Below are 13,845 nucleotides of genomic sequence, written 5' to 3'. Positions count from 1 at the left end.
AGCCTGGCTCCTTGCTCTGGGGATGGGAGCCTGGCTCCTTGCTCTGGGGATGTGTGCCTGGCTCCTTGCTCTGGGGATGGGTGCCTGGCTCCTTGCTCTGCGGATGGGAGCCTGGATCCTTGCTCTGGAGATGGGAGCCTGGCTCCTTGCTCTGGGGATGGGTGCCTGGCTCCTTGCTCTGCAGATGGGAGCCTGGCTCCTTGCTCTGGGGATGTGTGCCTGGCTCCTTGCTCTGCAGATGGGAGCCTTGCTCCTTGCTCTGGGGATGGGTGCCTGGCTCCTTGCTCTGCGGATGGGAGCCTGGCTCCTTGCTCTGGGGATGTGTGCCTGGCTCCTTGCTCTGCAGATGGGAGCCTGGCTCCTTGCTCTGGGGATGGGTGCCTGGATCCTTGCTCTGGAGGTAGGAGCCTGGCTCCTTGCTCTGGGGATGGGAGCCTGGCTCCTTGCTCTGGAGATGGGAGCCTGGCTCCTTGCTCTGGGGATGGGTGCCTGGCTCCTTGCTCTGCAGATGGGAGCCTGGCTCCTTGCTCTGGGGATGGGTGCCTGGCTCCTTGCTCTGGGGATGGGTGCCTGGCTCCTTGCTCTGCAGATGGGAGCCTGGCTCCTTGCTCTGCAGATGGGTGCCTGGCTCCTTGCTCTGGGGATGGGAGCCTGGCTCCTTGCTCTGGGGATGGGTGCCTGGCTCCTTGCTCTGGAGATGGGAGCCTGGCTCCTTGCTCTGGGGATGGGTGCCTGGCTCCTTGCTCTGGGGATGGGAGCCTGGCTCCTTGCTCTGGGGATGGGAGCCTGGCTCCTTGCTCTGGGGATGGGAGCCTGGCTCCTTGCTCTGCAGATGGGTGCCTGGCTCCTTGCTCTGCAGATGGGTGCCTGGCTCCTTGCTCTGGGGATGGGAGCCTGGCTCCTTGCTCTGGGGATGGGAGCCTGGCTCCTTGCTCTGCAGATGGGTGCCTGGCTCCTTGCTCTGGGGATGGGAGCCTGGCTCCTTGCTCTGGGGATGGGAGCCTGGCTCCTTGCTCTGCGGATGGGTGCCTGGCTCCTTGCTCTGGAGATGGGAGCCTGGCTCCTTGCTCTGCTATCTCACCAGTATCTGACCTGCCTTGAAAGTGGGATGAACCTCTGTACCTGCTTACTGGGCATGTTTGGAGCATCCTGTAATTAATGTTTGCTCAGCAATTGAGGCTGACAGGTGCATAGCATTATTAGCCAATGATAAATAGCTGATGTTGTTGATGTTGCTACCTTCAAACATCTAATTTCAGCATCTGAACGGAGCAAAAGAGCCAGAGGCCACATGCCCGGTGCCAAGACCCTGGCAGGCTGTGTCTTTGGAGATGGTTTCCTGCTAAACCCCAGCACACAGCCACCCCTGCCCTCAGGTTAGACCCACAAGGTGATCACAGTGGCAGGAGCAGTGCAGAGCCCCCCAGCCCAGGGTAGCAGGAGTGGGAGTGGCCTTGGGGACATGGATGCAAGAAGATGCCCCCTCCATGGAGGTGTTCAGGACCATGCTGGACAAGGCCTTGAGCTCTCTGGTCTAGTGGAAGGTGTCTGTATCCATGGTGGGGAGGTTGGAGGGGGATGGTCTTTAAGGTAATAGAATTGTCAGGGTTGGAAAGGACCTCAAGGTTCAGCCAGTTCCACCCCCCCTGCCATGGGCAGGGACACCTCACACTGCAGCAGGTTGCTCACAGCCACATCCAGCCTGGCTGCAAACACCTCCAGGGATGAGGCTTCCACCACCTCCCTGGGCAACCTGTGCCAGGCTCTCACCACCCTCATGGGCAACAACTTCTTCCTCACATCCAATCTCAATCTCCCCATTTCTAGTTTTGCTCCATTCCCCCCAGTCCTATCCCTCCCTGACACCCTCAAAAGTCCCTCCCCAGCTTTCTTGGAGCCCCCTGCAGATACTGGAAGGCCACAGTTAGGTCTCCTGGGAGCCTTCTCTTCTCCAGACTGAACAGCCCCAACTCCCTCAGTCTGTCCTCATAGCAGAGCAGCTCCAGCCCTCTGCTCCTCCTTGTGGCCCTTCTCTGGACACCTTCCAGCATCCCCAGATCCCTCCTCTAATAGAGGCTCCAGAACTGGACACAGAGCTCCAGATGGGGTCTTACCAGAGCAGAGGGGGAGAATCCCCTCCCTGCCCCTGCTGGCTCTGCTTCTCTTGCTGCAGCCCAGGCTGGGATTTGCTCTCTGGGCTGCAAGTGCTGACTGCTGGCTCCTGCTGAGCTTCTCAACCACCTTCCAACCCAAGCCCTTCTATGATTCTCTGTTGAGGGACCTAATCCAAAGGCCACTGAAAGTTTCTTGTGTGTTTAACCCACCTTGATGCACACATATAAGACCAGATAAAAGAACTGAAGGAGCACTGAGATGTCCCAGCCCTCCTTCCATCCAGGTGTGAGGGACAAGTGCTCATTTATTTTTTAGGGGGGAGAGGGGGGAAGCTTTGGTGAGAGTGATGTTTGTGAAGCCTTAAAAAAGTATTGCTTGCTGGTCATGGTGAGATTAAAAGCCACCTAAGCCACCATCACCTTTATCTGCTCTGTCCATAATCACACAGCCATCCAGAAGCCAGCTTGGGGTTTCCCCATGAGGCTGCTCTGGGGAGCTCGCAGGGATTTGGGGTGCTCTGTCCCTGGGCAGTGCAGTGGCCACTGGTGGCATCAGCTCACATCCAGCCCTGGGGACAAGAACCTGCAGATGAATCCTGGGGGGGTCTGCTTGCTCCCCAGAGTGAGGAGCAGGGTCCAAATGGCCAGAGGAGAGGCACTGCTGCACGGGATGCCTGCCTTGATGTTGGGCACGTTCCTAAGCACACTCGTGGACCCCATCGACCTTGAGCACCCACACCTGGGACCCCATCCAAAACTCAGGTCGTGGCCCCAGCTCCCACCTTGATTGTGGTGGTGCTGGCCTGCAGCTCTGGGCCCTGCACAGCTTGTGCTGGAGGTCAGCACATCACCTCCAGTGCCCTCTCCTGGTGTGACACTGGAGCTGTGTGGTAGCTCAGGCTCCTGGATGGATCTCAGAGCTGCCTTGCAGCCTTCTCACTGGCCCACCTCTGTAGCTCCAGGAGCTGGGGGCCCAACAGGTCTGGGTCTCCAGAGGGTACTCTGTGAGCAGCCTGCATGCCTAAGGAATGGTGGCTTGTGCTATAAGCTCTTCTGTAAGGAGGAAGAGCTTGGTCTTGCTCTCTTCAACACAGTCACTCATTTCTAGAGGGTTTGTAGGTCCTTTACAGCTTTGAAGTCTCTCTCCCTCTACTGAGTTTGGCTGGGGCTGCCTGAAGGACTTGCTAACACCTCAGCCTCCTTAGGAAACCAAGAGAAGTGTGGCTGGGGAGGCAGGGTCTTGAGGGCTTCCTTTGGGCAGAGGTCCTGGGCATAACACCTAAGAGAGTGTCTGAGCACAGCTAGAGGCAGCATTTTGGGTGCTTGCTTTCATGCTTCCTTTAGCTCAGGTGTGGGGCAATAGCTTGGTTTATTTCTATGCAGAAAAGTAAAGTTCCCAGGTCCTGGGGGGCAGGTAGGGGTCACAGCAAAGCTGTCCTTCCATCCTCAAGCAGTTGCACCTTTGGGCTTTGTCCTCAGACCTGAAGGACCTCCTGTCAGAAGCAGGAACGAGCATCAGGTTTTGCCTGGTAGTCCATGCTCTTGTGCAATGCTCTTGCCCCTCTTCACTGAGGTCTGCTTGCTGCAGGTTAGGAAGTCCTTCCCTCTCCACCAGAAGGTTTTACCTTCAGCTTGCTGAGTCCTCTCTGCTGTTGCTAGGGAAGACTGCTGGCCGAAAGCCCCTCAGTGGGAGGGGACCCAGGCAGCAGGTACACCCACATCTTGAGCCCCCTGGATGTTGTGAAGCCCATCATCAAAGAAGATGTGGGGCTGGATCTGGGAGAGTATGGGACCCTTGGGAGCCCCATCCATGAAGAAGGCCTCATCAATGGCCAGGCCCCACTCCCGCAGGGTCTTGATGGCTCTGGTGCCCATGTCCCGGCCGCTGCGGGCGGTCACCAGGTAGGTGCGGATGGGGGAGGTCTCCTGGCTGAACTTCTTGCACATCTTCCCAAGGTGCATGGCAAAGGCCTTCAGGGGACCCTGGAAGCACAGCAAGACACTTGGGAGTGGTTTGGAACTAAGGAGACGTTCACTTTACCTGTGCAAAGCTCTTGTTCCTCTCCCAGGGCTTCTCGGGGCTGTGTGCAGGACTGGGAGATGCTGGGATTGGCCTCCCTTGAGCCTCCTCCAGGCTAAGCAGCCCCAGCTCCCTCAGCCTCTCCTCACAGGGCTGTGCTCCAGACCCTTCCCCAGCTTTGTTGCCCTTCTCAAAAGGTGATCTTGAGGGCAACCACAACCAAGGACATTTGGGAGCTCACTTAGAACCATCACTCCAGCACAGAGCCCCAAAAATGATGAAGGGAGTGGAACATCTTCCTTGTGAGGAGAGGCTGAGGGAGCTGAGGGCTCTGTAGCTTGGGAGAGGAGGAGGCTAAAGGGTGACCTCATTCATGTTTATAAGGATGTGCAGGGTGAGTGCTCAGAGGCTGGAGCCAGGCTCTGCTGGGTGATGCCCAATGCCAGCACAAGGGGCACTGGTGGAAGCTGCAGGATAGGAAGCTCCATGGAAACAGGAGGAAAGAATTTTTCATGGTGAGGGTGATGGAACATTGGAGCAGGCTGCCCAGGGGGGTTGTGGAGTCTCCCTCTCTGGAGGTATTCAAAACCCACCTGGATGAGTTCCTGTGTGATCTACTCTAGGTGCTCCTGCTCTGGGCAGGGGGGGTGGACTGGATGAGCTTTTGAGGTCCCTTTCAACCCCTAACATTCTGTGATCATCAGGCCAGGTCCATCCCCACCCCTAGGTGTGCTTAGAAGCTGCAGAGATGTGGTGCTGAAGGACACAGTTTAGCCCCAGACTCAGTAGAGTTAGGATAACGGTTGGACTTGATCTCAAAGATCTTTGATTCAGTGGGACTCCTGATGAGGCCCCCCTTCTCTGGAGACTTTCAAGCCCCATCTGGATGTGTTCCTGTGCTGGATTCCATGGCCCTGCTCTGGCAGGGGGGTTGGACTCGATGGCCTTTGGAGGTCCCTTCCAACCCCTAACGTCCCGCGAGCCTCTGATAGGGACCAGGGCATGAGTGGGGGGATGCAAATCATGTAAGGATTTGGGCTTTTGGGGCTGTTTGTGGCAAAGCCCTAGTGGGAGAGCTGCTCCTGGTGGGTGCAGAGCCTGTGGAGGCCCGTGAGGGTGGGTGGCTTGCTCACCTCTCCCATGGGCACAGCCTCCATCGCCCGCTCGTAGCGCAGAGCCCCCTCCAGCCCCTGCTCCCGGAAGACCTGGTCGGTCTCGCCGGAGAAGAGCACAGCATCCCCGTCAAACACCACACGCAGGGGGGTGCTGGGGGCCTGCACCTCCTGCTGGAACACCAGTGCTGCTGACACCCCTGCAAGACAGAGCAAGGTGGGGCTCAGGAGGGACCCCCACCAACCCTGGGGGCAGCTCGGGCAGAGCCGGCTCCTCCCTCGCCGCGAGGTTTGGGGTCTCCAAGCTTGGGGCTGTCTGTCCCCCCAACCTTTCCAGGGGTGTCTGTCTCCATGGAGGTGGACAATAAACCAGAAAGTGATGTCTGGACAGATACTGAGGTCTGCTAGGAGGTGATAGGTGGCTGTGCAGGCACTGGCAGCCCTCCTCCTGGTGCTTGCCCGCCCTGCCAAGCCTGGCTTTAATGCCCAGATTTAGCATTCCGTGCTGTGAGTAATAGGGGCTGCCACCTCCACTTGATTGGGGTAATTGGCTTAATTACAGGCCTCTTCCCATGAGCTGGTCCCTGCCCACCCTCATCAGTGGGACCCAGGCTCCTGAGTGAGAGGACACTTGTCAGAGCAATGATGCCCTTCAAGGAGGCTCCAGGAAGGAGCTGTGCAGTGAAGGTGAAGCCAGGCTGCAGATGGCTTGCTCCTGCCCTTGAAGGACCTTGGCCAGCTGATATGCTCATAGCCAAGTAAATTAATAAGGAGGTGATTAGCCCCATTAGAGCTGTTGGGGAGACTGCACTCCCTCCAATCCAGGTCAGGCATGTGCTTGCATCTGTCACTGAGCTCAAGGTGACCCTGAAAGTACCAAGAAAGCAAATTTCTGTAGGGTCCCCACAAAGCTCTGGGGATTACCAATGAACCCTCATGGATCCAGAGGGCAGACACAGGCAGCAGCTTTGGGTAAGCAGGTTTCAGTGTCAGGCAGGGAAGGAACAGACTGTGGCTAGAAGGATGCATAAAGCACTTGGTGACTTCTGGAGGCACCTGAGAGCTGCTGGTGTGCTTGCAGGCTACTGGTGGGGACAGGAGACTGAAGTGTTCAGGACTGTACTGGTAGTCAGTGTGCCTTCAACCCGTCTGAGAGCAGGCTGGCTCTTGGTGCTGAGCTTCTGGGGCAGAGGGTGGTGGATTTGGGGCTGTGGGGTGGAGGGGAGAACCCACCTCTCTGGAGGGCATTGCAGACATCTGTCCTGTCAGCCGAGAGGAAGAGCTTGACCCCGTGGGACTTCAGGTACTGCGTGGAGTCCTCGTCACTGACGAAGCAGAACTTGGAGATCTCCAGCCCTTGGGGTCAGGGGATGAAAGCAAAGTCTCTGCTGTGAGGCAACATCCTTCCTGCAGTCCCCAACCCATCCCCTCCCCAGGTCTTGGTGTGCTCTGCTCCAGAGCTCAGAGGAACCCATTCCCCAGGGCTGTGTGGAGAACCTGCCCATGTCCTTCCTGTACCTCCTTGCCCTGTTGGTCCTCCAAAGCTACAGATTCCCTTCATCCCTCCTTTGAAGGAGCCTTCCTGGCAGCACTCTGGGGACTAGATTTGAGTGTTTTAAGAACTCTGTGTCTTTAGTAGCTGCCTGAGGATGCCCAGGCTGTGCAAAATGCTGCCACATGGAGCAAGGGATTGTCCAGCTCTGCACTCCTCAGCACAGCAGAGACAGGGACCTGTTGGAGCAGGGCCAGAGGAAACAACAGCTCTGAGGCCAGCCTGAGGGAGTTGGGGTTGCTCTGCCTGGAGAACAGCAGGCTCTAGGGAGACCTTCTGGTGGCCTTTCAGGACTTCAAGGGCCCAGGCAGAAAGCTGGGGACAGACTTTAGAGCAGGGTCTGTTGTGGCAGGACAAGGGAGGGTGGTTTGCAATTAAAAGAGGGAGGTTCAGACTGGAGAGGAGGAAGAAATGTTTGACATTGAGGGTGGTGAGACCCTGGCCTGGGTTGCCCAGAGAGGTGGGAGATGTCCCATCCCTGGAACCATTCCAGGTCAGGTTCTTTAGCCTCTGAGCAACCTGCTTGAGCCTAATGTCCCTGCTGACTGCAGGGGGGTTGCACAAGATTCCTTTCAAGGTCCCTTCCAAGCCAAACCATCCCAGGATGTGGCAGAAGGGAGCTGGCCTCTGCCAAGCAGCCTGGTCCTTGGCTGCGCTCTGGCCCCCTGGGCAAGCAGCATGGAGCTGGCAGGGATTGTTTCCAACAGAAGCCCTTCCCCTAGCTCTGTGTTTGCCACTGATGTTCCCCTGCTTCCCAGGCTCCTGGGGGCAAGCAGGGACCCCCGGGGGGGGTGGGTTGGGTCCTGCCTCACCGTAGTGCTTGGCACTGTTGATGATGCGCACCCCGCTGGCGGGGCTGTTGTTGGAGAGCACCAGGATGTCAAACAGCTCCTTCTCTGCTGGGTTGCTTTCCAGGATCTTCTTGTTCACATACTGTGCTGCCTGCCAGGAAAAGAAGAGGGCTTTTTTTCCTGGAGGAGCAAGGCTGCAGTGGTCTTCCCAGGGCTGTTTTGCACCAGGCTCTTACTTGCTTTGTGCTGCATCTCTCCACAGCTGTGCTCTGCCCCCTGTACTGGGCACTGGGAAGGACTCCTCTCAAATGCTGGGCTCACTTTAGGGCCCCTCACTACAAGAAGGGCATTGAGGGGCTGGAGCACATCCATAGGAGGGCAATGAAGCTGGGGAAGGGTCTGGAGAACAGGGCTGGTGAGGAGCAGCTGAGGGAACTGGGATCATTCAGCCTGGAGAAAAGGAGGCTGAAGGGAAGCCCTCTGGCTCTCCACAGCTCCCTGAAAGGAGGTGGGGATCAGGTGGGCTTTGGTCTCTTCTCCCAAGTGACAGGACAAGAGGAAATGGCCTCAAGTTGTGCCAGGGGAGGTTTAGGTTGGCCATGAGGAACAATTTATTCCCCCAAAGGGTTGTCAAGCCCTGGACCAGGCTGCCCAGGGCAGCGGTGGAGTCCTCATCCCTGGAGGGATTTCAAAGCCATGGAGATGTGATGCTGAGGAACAAGGTTTAGTGGGGGACTTGGCAGTGCTGGGTTATTGGTTGCCCTTGATCTGAAAGGTCTCTCCCAACCAAAACCACTCTATGGCAAGGCTGGCAGGTTATGGGGAGCCAGGCAGAGCAACCCTCCTGCAAAAGCCAGCACTAGGGGTGCAGGGAGCAGGCTAGCCTAGCAGGGGAGGTAGCCATGTGGGACTAGTGAAAAGCACAGGTCTCAGTGCCCTGCTCAAGTGCCAGGCCACACATCTATACCCCATGGTGGGAAGCAAGACCTCCAGCTGTGAAAGCTGAGCTTTCACCCCATCCTGTGGGGGTCTGCATGTGCCCTGGGACAGGTGTGGGGCTCACCTGGATGAAGGCAAAGGCTGTGCCTGGTGGCAAGGGCTTGTCCTGGTTGGCCTGCTGATGCCTTGTGTACTCCTCCTTGCCTTTCTCCAGGTACAGCTTGTGCTCCTCCTCCAGGCTGAAGATGGCTCTGGTGGTCACTGCAATGACCAGGGCTTCACTGGGGTCTTTCTGCAGGACAGGGAGGAGAGAGGGGTTAGGGGACAGCCAAGAAGTGGTGGAAGCCTCATCCCTGGAGGTGTTTGCAGCCAGGCTGGATGTGGCTGTGAGCAACCTGCTGTAGTGTGAGGTGTCCCTGCCCATGGCAGGGGGTTGGAACTGGCTGAGCCTTGAGGTCCCTTCCAACCCTGACAATTCTGTGATTCTATGAAAGAAGGAGCTTGGGGAGGAGAAGGGAACAAGGGGCCACAGGAGTCCCACAGTGGTAGGGCTGGGTGTTGGAGGCATCTCCCATGTGTCACAGCTCCTGATGCCTTTGGAGAAGAGATACCAAGCCCAGTCTTCCTCCTCAGGCCACCAAGGCTGAGGCAGGCAGTTGTGAAACCCTAACCTGTCTGGTAAGTGCCACAGGCTCTGAGAACAGCTCACACCAGAGGGTTGCTTCATCCTTCTGGTGTCTGTGGGCCACAGCAGAGCCATTGTCACTTGTTTGTGCTGACCTGGGCACTGCTGGATGTCTCTGCCTGTCCTGGTGGCTTTGCTCTGTGCTCTGGGAAGCCTGCTAAAGTTTCCACATGCAGAGGCTGCTGCTTTCTCCCTGCCTGCTCCAAAATTTAGTGTGAACAGATGCCTGCAGCCCTGCAACTTCTGCCCATGGAGGATCCCACAGGGAGCTCACTGGGCCAGGTGCCCAGCAGCTTCTGCTGGAACCCAGAGGCAAGCAACTCAAGCCACCCCAGCTCCAGGCTGTGGAGTGCTCTCCTCTCTGGTGGCATTTCCAAACTGTCTGCAGAAACACAGGATGTGAGTTTTGTAACACAGAACCTCTTACCTGTTTCACCTCAGTGTTTATCACAGTGCCTTCAGGCTCTGCCATCTTCCAGTGCCAGCTTCCAAGACAAAGAAAAATAGACACAATTAAACAATGAAGCCAAATCTAGAGAGGGGGAAGAGGGGAAAAGGGACAAGGGGGCTCCTGCCCACCCAGTGGAGCAGCCCAGGTGAACCTACTGCTGACAACAGCTCTGTTCTCAGCACCTGGGCTAATAGGTCCAGTCCATTATGGTGGAGAAGCAGCTTTTCAACCACAGATCACTGGTGGTGCTTTGAGTTTCTTCCCCCCAAAGAGTATTTTTCTCTGGGGGGATGAGAAAAACCACCTGCTGGAAGTGGTTGTGGAGCTCTCTCCTCCCAGCAAGATCTATCTGTATTTAAAAGCCAAAGTAGGTCAGATCTCATGGGCAGGCTTCTAGCTCACCTCCTTGCTGCCCTTCTTGCTGCTTTTGCTTGGGTGGTGGATTTGTGTCCACAGGCAAGCAAAGTCCCTGCATGAGCAGCTCATTAGCCTCAGCAGAGAGATGTGGGGAGGGCTGGGCTGCAGGATGGGACCCCCTCCATGGGGCTGGTCTGCTCCTCCACAGCCCTGTGAGCCAGCCAGCCCCAGGCTCTGCTAACCCAAGTCTGGCAGCTGGAAGTCTTGGGTGGGCATAGCCACAAGGTCTGCCTGTGCCTAGCAGCTGAATCTTAGAGCTCCATTTCTTTCTGTGCACCCAGCTGCTGCTGCTGCTGCTGTGGTTTCTGTGCCCACCATGCTGTAAACCTCCTCTGTGCACTATTCAGAAGGGCACGTTTAGGATTCAGCCTGAGGGATGGGAACTGTTCCCAGTGCCACCAAGGAGGATCCCACAGGCAGGGGGGGTGAGGGGGGGTGGGTGTTATCTCCACCCAGCAGCTCCTGCAAGAACACTGCAGGGTCTATCTGGAGAGCAGATGCAGCAATGACTGCTCTAGACATGTGCTGGGAAGGGCAGGGGGGTTAAACCCTCATTTACCAGTGTAGAGAGCGAGTCAGAGTCTTCAGGGAATCCTTTTACCTGCTCTCATTTTCTTTAATTCCTATTTATTGTCCAGGGACTGCCAAGTGCTGCCTGGGCTGGTCAGAAAATGCTCTTGGCTGATGCTAGACCCTTGCCCTAAGGGGGGTTCAATGCTTGCATGTGCCCCATGGGGTGGAGAGCCTGGAGTGCCTTATGAGGAGAGGCTGAGAGCTCTTGGCCTGGAGAGGAGAAGACTGAGAGGGGATTTAATGAATGTTTATCAATATCTGGGGGTCAGGAGGGAGGGGACAGGCTCTGCTCAGCTGCACCCTGTGGTAGGACAAGGGGCAATAGATAGAAACTCCAGCACAGGAGATTCCACCTCAGCATGAGGAGGAACTTCTTCACAGAGCTCTGGAACAGGCTGCCCAGAGAGGTTGTGGAGTCTCCTCCTCTGGAGACCTTCAAGCCCCACCTGGATGTGTTCCTCTGTGACCTGTGCTGGATTCTGTGGTCCTGCTCTGGCCGAGGCAGGGGGAGTTTGGACTCGCTGATCTCTGGAGGTCCCTTCCAGCCCCTAACATCCTCTGATCCCCTAACATCCTCTGAGCCTGTGGCCCTGTGAAAGTTGGGAGATGCTGAGCATCCCTCTGCCTCCTCCCCTCATAATCCTCAGTGCTGGGAAGAGATCCCCTCCCCGAAAGCAGGGAGAGAAGCTGAGCAGGGGGAAAGGATTCCTCTGAATTTCAGCCGAGTGCTTTCCTGAAAGTGAAAATGAAACGAGAGGAGGCAACGGAGCTGAAAACCGCTGCGGGGCAGGGGGGAGCCGGGGCGGGGGGAACACCACCGCTCATTTCTGCTCTGCTCTTCCAAGTGCTGCGAACCAAGCCCAGCTTCTCCTTCCCATCGCCCTGCCCCTCAGAGCTGCACTGTGTACACCTAGATCGGAGCCCACACAGACACCCCCACCACCGGCACCCCCACCACCGGCACCCCCACCACCGACACCCCCACCACCGGCACCCCCACCACCGACACCCCCACTACCGGCACCCCCACCACCGGCACCCCCACCACCGACACCCCCACCACCGGCACCCCCACTACCGGCACCCCCACCACCGGCACCCCCACGCTCACAGCCCCAGCCGCAGCGAAGCCTCCCGGGGGGATGCTCGCAGCCCACCCCGCCCATATGGAGCTCCCCAAGCCGGCAGCCAGCCTTCTGCTGGAGACACAACCCCGAACTCACCGAGCGGAGCCTCTCCAGGGGCAGCATCCAAGCTCGGCCGGCGCTGTTTATATTTCCCCCCGGCCGTGCGTGCGGGCAGGAAGGAGGCAGGCGGCAGGCTGGGCTCCAGCTCCGCTGCCTGGCGTGCTGGGATTTGTAGGCAGCTGGCTGGGTTGGAACGGTGCCCAGGCTTGGCTGCCTTCCCCAGGCAGCTCACGGCTGCCCAGGCCTGGCCACAGCCCTGCCGCTGCTTTTTGGAGCTGCTGCTGGCTGCCTACCAGCCCTGTGGTGTTGGCTGTTTCTTGTAGCGAGGTGCTCAGAGCCTGTCTCCAGCCCTCTCGTTGCTCAGCCCCCATACCTCCAGCCCTCTCATTTCCCAGCCCTCAAATAGGTAATAGTTATGGTTTGGACCAAAATGACAGGAGCAGCTTGCAGAGAGCTGGGCTGGGGAGTAAGGATGGCAGAGCCATGGCAGGGTGCAGTGGGTGTTCACTGTGCAGCTTTATCATCATGGGTTGGGGACCGTTTTTGTCTTCTCCCCCATTAAATTGCTTTCTTTTCCTTCTGCCCTCAGCAGGGCTGATTTGGAGCTGGGATCTTGTTGGGATCCTGCCAGGCTTGTGCTGCTGAGGTATTGCAACGTCCCTTTGCCATGTGATTTCATGGAATCAATCAACCAGGTTGGAAACAACCTCAGAGATCATCAAGTCCATCCTATTACCTAACACCTCCTGACAACTAAACCACGGCTCCAAGTGCCACATCCAAGCCTTTCTTGAACACCTCCAGGGATGGTGACTCCACCACCTCCCTGGGCAGCACATCCCAATGGCAAATCTCTCTTGCTGGGAAGAACTTTCTTCCTCACCTCCAGCCTAAACTTCCCCTGGCACAGCTTGAGACTGTGTCCTCTTGTTCTGGTGCTGGTTGCCTGGGAGAAGAAACCAACCCCCACCTGGCTACAACCTCCCTTCAGGTAGTTGTGTTTGGTGCTGTCCCAGAGGAGCAGCTCCCATTCTGCAGCTCTTCCTTTGCCCAGTCAGGGCACATCCCAGCCCTGGCTACTGGAAGATGCCCCAGACAAACAGCTCCCTCCCCCCAGGCTGGCTCCTGCCCAAGGAGACCAAACTCACCTCCATTAAGGTGTGTGGCACCAAGTTATCACCAGCATCACCAAATCTTCCACAGTGGGGGCTACAGCTGGGGTCCTGCACAGCTTGGCTTCACTGGGATGCTTGCCTGTTGCAATCAGGCTGTTGAATCACAGAATGGCTTGAGTTGGAAGGCTCCTTAAAAATCATCTAGTTCCAATCCCACTGCCATGGGCAGGGACCCTTCCCACTAGACCAGTGGTTGCACAAAGCCCCATCCTGTCTGCTCTTAAACACTTCCAGGGGTGAGGCACCCACAGCTTTTCTGGGCAACCTGTTCCAGTGTCTCTCCTCCCTCGTAGTCAAGAAGTTCTTCCTAATGTCCAATCGAAATCTACCCTGCTCTAGTTTAAAACCATTGCCCCTTCCCCCTTCCCTACATGCCCTTATAAATAGTCCTTCCCCAGCTTTCCTGTAGCCCCCTTCAGATACTGGAAGGCTGCTCCAAGGTCTCCCTGGAGCCTTTTCTTCTCCAGGCTGAGCAGACCCAGCTCTCTTGGAGAGGTGCTCCAGCCCTGAGAGCATCTTTCTGGCCCTCCTCTGGACCCTCTCTGAGTTCCATACCCTCGTGTTGGGAGCTCCAGAGCTGGCCCCAGCACTGCAGCACAGCAGAGGGGCAGAATGCCCTGGCTGCCCCTGCTGCCCCTGCTGCTGGGGGTCAGCCCAGGACAGGGCTGGCTCTGGGCTGGCAGCGCTCGGGGCCAGCTCATGCCCAGCTTTTCACCCCCCAGTTGTCTGGGTGGCAGCTGGGCAGCCGTGCCCACCGGTATGTGGCAGGCAGGTTTTGCTTCCTGCTCCCTCAGGGAGTTCCCTGCTGGCTTTTCGCCTGCCTGAGCAG

At 57.4% G+C, this 13,845-nt stretch overlaps 1 protein-coding gene across 2 annotated transcripts; it reads right to left on the bottom strand.

Moving 5' to 3' along the window:
* Positions 1-2,353: 2,353 nt before the first annotated feature.
* On the bottom strand, positions 2,354-11,983 carry LOC137446057 (cytosolic 5'-nucleotidase 1A-like). 2 transcript variants are annotated; one of them, XM_068148333.1, is made up of 7 exons: positions 11,878-11,983; positions 9,641-9,698; positions 8,653-8,820; positions 7,611-7,740; positions 6,480-6,602; positions 5,268-5,446; positions 2,354-4,097 (listed from the first exon to the last, which is right to left on the bottom strand). In XM_068148333.1, the coding sequence occupies exons 2-7, from the start codon at positions 9,683-9,685 to the stop codon at positions 3,798-3,800; spliced, it is 945 nt and encodes a 314-aa protein (XP_068004434.1). In that variant the 5' UTR covers positions 9,686-9,698; positions 11,878-11,983; the 3' UTR covers positions 2,354-3,797. The 2 variants fall into 2 exon arrangements, with proteins under 2 accessions (XP_068004434.1, XP_068004435.1); XM_068148334.1 differs by lacking the exon at positions 11,878-11,983 and adding an exon at positions 9,847-9,915.
* Between the last annotated feature and the right edge of the window lie 1,862 nt (positions 11,984-13,845).

This window comes from Melanerpes formicivorus, unplaced genomic scaffold (genome assembly GCF_026170545.1).
Source record: "Melanerpes formicivorus ecotype bairdi unplaced genomic scaffold, bMelFor1.0.p_v2 SCAF_16, whole genome shotgun sequence".
Taxonomy (NCBI): Eukaryota; Metazoa; Chordata; class Aves; order Piciformes; family Picidae; genus Melanerpes; species Melanerpes formicivorus.
This window is presented reverse-complemented; position numbering and strand designations above follow the sequence as displayed.

Bases quoted from the DNA above. Each gene is read 5' to 3' on its own strand.
- LOC137446057 (XM_068148333.1), bottom strand. From the start codon at position 9,685: ATGGCAGAGCCTGAAGGCACTGTGATAAACACTGAGGTGAAACAG. The intron at 8,821-9,640 runs GTAAGAGGTTCT...CCTGTCCTGCAG, and splicing joins TAAACACTGAGGTGAAACAG to AAAGACCCCAGTGAAGCCCT. The intron at 7,741-8,652 runs GTGAGCCCCACA...TTTTCCTGGCAG, and splicing joins CAGCCTTTGCCTTCATCCAG to GCAGCACAGTATGTGAACAA.